General features: G+C 40.8%; 1 protein-coding gene and 1 pseudogene across 1 annotated transcript; one reads left to right on the top strand and one right to left on the bottom strand.

Moving 5' to 3' along the window:
- Positions 1-224: 224 nt before the first annotated feature.
- On the bottom strand, positions 225-692 carry LOC115633541 (histone H3-like). The gene has a single exon (XM_030530998.1). The coding sequence runs from the start codon at positions 690-692 to the stop codon at positions 282-284; it is 411 nt and encodes a 136-aa protein (XP_030386858.1). The 3' UTR covers positions 225-281.
- Positions 693-970: 278 nt separating this feature from the next.
- Positions 971-1,271, top strand: LOC115633540 (annotated as a pseudogene).
- The last annotated feature ends 5,637 nt before the right edge of the window (positions 1,272-6,908 follow it).

Below are 6,908 nucleotides of genomic sequence, written 5' to 3'. Positions count from 1 at the left end.
TCTTTTAATTGAGAAAATGATAATCGCAATAGCATGATTTAATTTACTTGATGAATGAAAAATACATATACAAGTATATGACTTCATATTTATATATTTGCATTGTTATGTGAAATGCCAGGCATTTGTGTAAATAATGGAATAAATGTAAATAATCATAATATAAAACGAAAAATGCTGTATACCAAGCAATAGTTAATCTCTTTGTTAGCTATTTGTGGTCCTGAAAAGGACCGATTATTGATTTTATAATTTGGAAAATGAAGCGCTGAAATTTCAACTTATGCACGTTCACCACGAATACGTCTGGCCAATTGAATGTCCTTGGGCATGATTGTAACACGCTTGGCATGAATTGCGCACAAATTTGTATCTTCAAAAAGACCAACCAGATAGGTTTCGCTAGCTTCCTGTAATGCCATTACCGCTGAACTTTGGAATCGCAAATCAGTTTTAAAGTCCTGAGCTATCTCACGAACCAATCGCTGGAATGGCAGTTTGCGAATCAATAGCTCAGTGCTTTTCTGGTAGCGGCGGATCTCACGAAGTGCAACTGTACCGGGGCGATAACGATGTGGCTTTTTTACACCACCGGTGGCTGGTGCACTTTTACGAGCAGCTTTGGTAGCCAGCTGCTTGCGAGGCGCTTTGCCACCGGTCGTTTTTCGGGCAGTTTGCTTGGTGCGAGCCATTATACAAGTATTTATTCCGTACTAATCTACTACACTGTATACACTGTCACTGATGAAAACACAATATTCGTATTGCTTGCTTTGCGCCTTCTTTATATAGAAATTTGGCCGCACAATGCGATTGGTGGTTGTTTGAACGAGATGTGCGAAAGAGAGATAGGAAGATTATCCGACTCGCTCGTGTTTTCGTGTTATTTTTGTATAAATACGAGCGTATGTGGCCGCAACAGCGTTAGTTTCGTTGCGAATTTTGTGCAGTTAAAGTAAATTAGTGAAAAATGACTGGTCGTGGTAAAGGTGGCAAAGGCTTGGGCAAGGGTGGCGCAAACGTCATCGCAAAGTATTGCGTGATAACATTCAGGGTATCACAAAGCCAGCTATCCGTCGTTTGGCTCGACGTGGCGCTGTGAAACGCATCTCTGGCTTAATTTATGAAGAGACCCGTGGTGTGCTCAAGGTGTTTTTGGAGAATGTTATTCGTGATGCTGTCACCTATACGGAACATGCCAAAAGGAAACAGTCACAGCTATGGATGTTGTATATGCATTAAAAAGACAAGGCCGCACCCTATACGGTTCGGTGGTTAAGAAGTTACATTTGCCCAAATGTGCAAATAAAGAAAACAATCGGTCCTTTTCAGGACCACAACATATATTTTTAAAAGAGAAAAATATTCAAATCATACTTTTATTTTACAAAAAGCTGTACAATCGATACTCTTCATTTATATTTTCATAATATATTGAACCTTTTCAGGACCACAACATATTTTTTTAAAAGAGAAAAATATTCAACTCATACTTTTATTTTACATACGCATATTTAAAAAAAAACATATTGTACAGCTTACATTCCATCAATTTATATTTTCATAATTTAGGAGTAAAATATGGCAAAAGTTGGCAGTGTTAAAAATTCGAGTATAAATACTTGCACTCAAGTAATTATTATACCAAATTCAAAGGGATAAAAATACTTTCGAATTAAAATATATAATACGCATTATATACATACAAGTAGTATGTTCTACGGTTCATGACATGGTGCCCGACCAAATGCTAAGCCTTCATATTTATACTTTTTTAAAATTCACGTTGTATGATGATGAATTAAAATCTCTTCTAAATTAAATTGGTCGTCCTGAAAAGAACGATTGGTTTTATTACAGTATTGTTTTTATTTATTAAAGGTTGCCGCCAATTTAAGCCTTCTTTTCGGTCTTTTTAGGTAAAAGCACCGCCTGGATGTTAGGTAGAACACCACCCTGAGCAATGGTTACGCCCGAGAGGAGCTTGTTTAACTCCTCGTCATTACGAATAGCCAGTTGCAGGTGACGTGGAATTATGCGTGTCTTTTTATAACATTTATTTTAAATACAATTTACATGGCACCCCTTTACTGTGATAAAAAACAAAATCTATTATAATGGGCGGCGCACATATATATTTATGTGCCAGAAATAAAACTATTTTGGCCAATATTTATAAACAAACTATTTTTACAAAACCAACCAATCGTACTAAATCATATAGTTCACCTATATGATATAGCCATTGTGACATGGTAAAGAAGAAGCTTTAATGCAGTTTTTATTGCTTGAAACCGACTGAAACAAAACAATTTATAGACACCCATTTTATGAGAATCGTGAAGGGGGACCGTATTCAATGAGTCCGGGTAGCTATTTTCAATGCATCCCATGGCGTGACTCGCCTCAAGAGGATATTCAAGTCTTGCGACTTGATACGGTACAAAGCCTGCGTCGTTTCTCTCCGTTCGCACTATGCATCAGCTGGCTGAGGGTGATCATGAGCTATTTCCTATTGCCTCAGATATCTTGCGCCCTGATTTCTATGTAGATGATTTAATCACTGGTGGTGCTTCTACAAACGGAGTCATAGAAATTATGAGACAAGCCACAGGGCTGCTTGCCAAGGCTAATTTCAAGCTAAGGAAGTGGTGCTCCAGCAATACTGATGTTCTTAAACAAGTTCCGCAGAGGACAAGGAAACTCTAGTCAAGTTTGATGATGGCAGTAACATTATAAAAACTCTAGGACTGTCGTGGGATCCTGCAACGGATTTTTTCATGTTCACCTTTTTGCCAACATCTGGTTGTATTTGCAAGCGTACTGTGTTGTCGAATATTGCCAGATTTTATGATCCGTTTGGTCTTATTGGGCCAGTAATAGCAAAGACTAAAATATTCCTGCAGGCGCTTTGGAAAGAAAAGATCGATTGGGATGAAAGCCTTTCAGCATCTTTGACTACAACTTGGTATAATCTTATTGCAGATTTTGAGAGCACAAAGCATCTGAAATTTCCAAGCCTTGCACTTTCTCCTGGTGGTTCAATTGAAGTGCATGGCTTTAATGATGCCAGCATAGTTGCCTATAGCGCTTGTATCTACATCATTTCGACAACGCAAGGCCAATCTCGTGCGGAGCTGCTATGTTCCAGATCTCGTGTATCACCATTCAAATCGTTGACCATGCCACGACTAGAGTTGTGCGGACACAACTCATAAACGAAATATCTCGCATGGAGTTATTCGACTGCAAATTCTATTGTTGGTCTCATTCTGCAGTAGCGCTATCTTGGGTACGTAGCGAGTCATCGAGGTTTCAAATTTTGGTTTCAAATCGCATCGCAACTATTCAAGAGTTGACCGCTGGCATGGAATGGTGATATATTCCAACCGATTTGAATCCGGCGGACATACTTTCACATGGAGCATTACTCAGAAAATTAGATCAGTCGAACTTATGGCTCCATGGTCCCGCATTTCTGACGAAAGGCAAATCCTCGTGGCCAGAATCCTGCAATTCCGTCTCGTCGCTGCCTGAGCAGCGCTCCAAAGATGTTGTAAACACCACACTGTGCGAAGACATTGCAACACATTTGGAAAACTGCAGCGCGTTTTTGGATATATACACAAGTTCCTACATCGTGTTCGAATTCCTTGGCTATCTGTGGACTGCATCCGTCATGGAACACTGCTGTTAATGGGCTAATGCGGCGTAGTCAGCAAATGCACCATTTGTTGAATGACTGACCAGCCAAAGGATCGAGTTGATCCTTCGCATACTTTGATGGTCTATCATGGAACACTGCTGTTAATTGCGCTAATGCAGCGTAGTCAGCAAATGCACTATTTGTTTTGCCTTGTGGAGCATATTATGGCTGACCAGCCAAAGGATCGAGTTGATTCTTCGCATACTTTTATGGTCACTGGTGTAGATTTTTGCGGACTGTTTTTCTACAAAAGCGAGTTCCGTAATAAGGCACCAATAAAATGCTATATTTGCATTTTCATTTGCGTCGCCACCAAAGCTGTGCATTGGAGTTGGTGAAAGATTTAACAACCAGAGCTGACAACGCTTCTTTGGCGCACGGAATGAGATGGCTGAGCTGAAGCGTCTTTTTGAATCCAGCGAGCACCTGCGTGCTGTGCAAGAATTATGCCTTGCTGACGGCATTGATTGGCGTTTCATTCCGCTACGCTCATCTCACTTCGGTGGTCTATGGATGCGGTGGTGAAAACTGCCAAGCATCATTTTTACAGATCTGTCTACCATCGTCCGGACCATCGCTGCTCGAATTTGATGAGCTGCGCACAATCATTAATTCTCGCCCTGTTGGAGCACCATGTATAGTTTCTAAGTCTCTCTGTTCCGCTCTCTATCGCGCCCTTTACTGCGCTCTCTTGTGCATTACCTTTTTTATGCGGCCCGCTGACTTGTAGCGGCAGCAGGCAAATCACTTCTTAAATACTCTCGCACGCTCAACATCGTTATTGCACAATTACCAAGCCATTAAAAGCCATTTTAATAATCAAAGAACACCGCGTCTCATTTAATAAATAGTTAAATCTTGTTATCGTTTCGCTAAAAAGCTAGCGATTTTTCATTGGCGCCCGAGCAGGGACATCGGTTTTCATAAGATTATTTCCTCGTTTGTTTGCGGTCTTTGTGGCTTGGTTTTGTGCGCGGTCGTGTGATTACCTCGTTTGATTTGGATCTGGATACCATATACATAAATTCGTTTGGACTGTGGAGCTGCTGTCTGCCCTACTTGTGGTACCGTCGTTTCGCTTGGCTAATGGGTGATCGTCGCTCGGAATCCAGGGAAGTTTCGGTGGACTCTTTTGAGAGCTTGCAGGTATTCTGTGCCAACAATTGAGCATAAAGCATTAACAAGTTTAATTGCTGCAATTCGTGCAAGTGTAAAGTGGAGAAAAATCTATTTACATACATACATACGTATGTACATATAGTACGTGTGTGCTTATGCCGACTCAATTTTTGGCACTTGATTTATTTTGTGCAACAACATTACATACACAAATTATATTATATACATACATATACACACATACACCACACCTTGCATAAATTAACATAATTATACACCCTCATAAACATAACTACTAACAAACCTAGAGGCAAAACAAACCACAACAATTAAAAAAGGGCTACTAAGCTGATTTTTAACATAAACAAATATTTTAAAGTTATTTGTTTCTATTGTGTTGGTTTTTTGGTGAAGATTTGTTGCATCAGCTGCACACATACAACCATAGCTTTGTTGTTGCTTGAGCCGCTAGCGTAGCAAAAGAATTTTGTCGCTTTCTCCTTTGTGCGCGCCTTTTTCAGCTACACTTGTCGCTGGGCCAACGAACTTCCCCCGCTACCCGTTCGGATTAGCGTTGCCTACAAGCGTGCTTGCGGTAATCGACGCCTATTTTCTGAGTACAGCTGAGACTGCTTGCAGATTTCGTTGTTGTTTGTGCGGTCGCTTGGACTGCTACTTTGCTTGCGTGCATACTGTATTGAGTGCATGTGTACGTAATCTGTGTGCATCTCAGTTGGTCTCTTGCTGTTAGCGCGTTGTTATTTGCGAGGGCTGTTAGGAAAGTTCGGTTTTCAGTTTTGTTTGATTTGCAACTTGTTTAGAGTTTATTTGGTTATACTCTACCATGTCGGAATCTGAGAAGCACCAAGTAGTAGCTAAATCTAGTTCTAAACTTGCAGAAATTTTATAAGGTTAGCGCTGATATTGCTCGTATGAGAACATCATTTCAGTTAAAGACAATTTCGTTTGAGCAAACAGAACTCGAGTGTCGTCTCGAGCTGTTGGAAGATTACATAAAGAAAGCTATGGGGCTTCAGGCAGATTTGGATAGTCTCAATCCAAGTAACGATAGTAGAGGGCCACTTGAGGATTTGTGCATTTCAACTAAGGCGTTGTATGTGAAGGCAACGAAACAAAAAGTTGAAAGTCAGACTTCTCATGACTGTTCTATGATGGCCAGTCAACGGTCCCAGTTACCTAAAATGCGGCTGCCTACATTCAGTGGAAAGCATGCCGAATTTAAGAATTTTATGTGCTTATTTGAAAGTCTAGTTCATGACGATCCTTCGTTGACCAACGTCGAGAAGTTTAATCATTTGGTGTCGTGCTTGTCAGGTGAGGCTCTAGGAGTTGTGAAACCGTTTCAGTTAACGGACTGCAATTACTCAAAAGCCATTGCTAGCCTCAAGTCTGTGTACGACAACAAATGTTTGATATTTTTCGACACTATCTCGCAATTGTTTGACATCCCAAGTATGACCAACCTATTACGTCTAGTTTGCGGTCCATCATTGACACTGTTTCTGCCAATTTATGCGTCTTTAACTTCGTTGGGAAGAAAAAAAGGACATCTCAAACGCAATGATCAACATATGGTTATGGCCAAGGTGATCATGTAACCAAATCTCGTTTTGAGGAACAGCTCGACTATGACAAGTTTCCTTCTTGGGATGACTGCGCTAAGCAGTTGTTAAACAGGCGTTACCAATATTAGCGGCTGAAGAGAAATCGGGTCCAAAAATATAAAAACCGCGAGTAGAACCTGCAAAAAACAGTAAGCTTCGTTTTCTTGCACAAAGGGTCCTTCAAAGCCTGCAAAACCGATCTCGAAGTGCACATACTGTAGTTCTGCGGAACACAATCTCTAACTTGCCCTTCTTTCGGATCTATTCCCGTTATGCAGCGATTTGAGTTCGCCAAGACTCAAAAAATGTGCCTCAATTGCTTGAATGTGGGTCATGTAGTTTCCAGTTGCAAAGCTTCCAAGTGTCGGGTGTGTTCAAAACCACACCACTCGTTGTTGCACAGATACTCTGTAGCTGTGCCAAATTCACCCGTTACAAGCGGTCGCACCTCAAGAACC

This window comes from Scaptodrosophila lebanonensis, unplaced genomic scaffold (assembly GCF_003285725.1).
Source record: "Scaptodrosophila lebanonensis strain 11010-0011.00,11010-0021.00 unplaced genomic scaffold, SlebRS2 tig00001424-arrow-arrow-pilon, whole genome shotgun sequence".
In the NCBI taxonomy this organism is placed as follows: domain Eukaryota; kingdom Metazoa; phylum Arthropoda; class Insecta; order Diptera; family Drosophilidae; genus Scaptodrosophila; species Scaptodrosophila lebanonensis.
The sequence above is the reverse complement of the archived record's forward strand: the minus strand, read 5'-3'. Positions and strand labels throughout refer to the sequence as shown.

Excerpts from the sequence above, each read along its gene's own strand:
- LOC115633541 (XM_030530998.1), bottom strand. The coding sequence starts at position 692 with ATGGCTCGCACCAAGCAAACTGCCCGAAAAACGACCGGTGGCAAAGCG.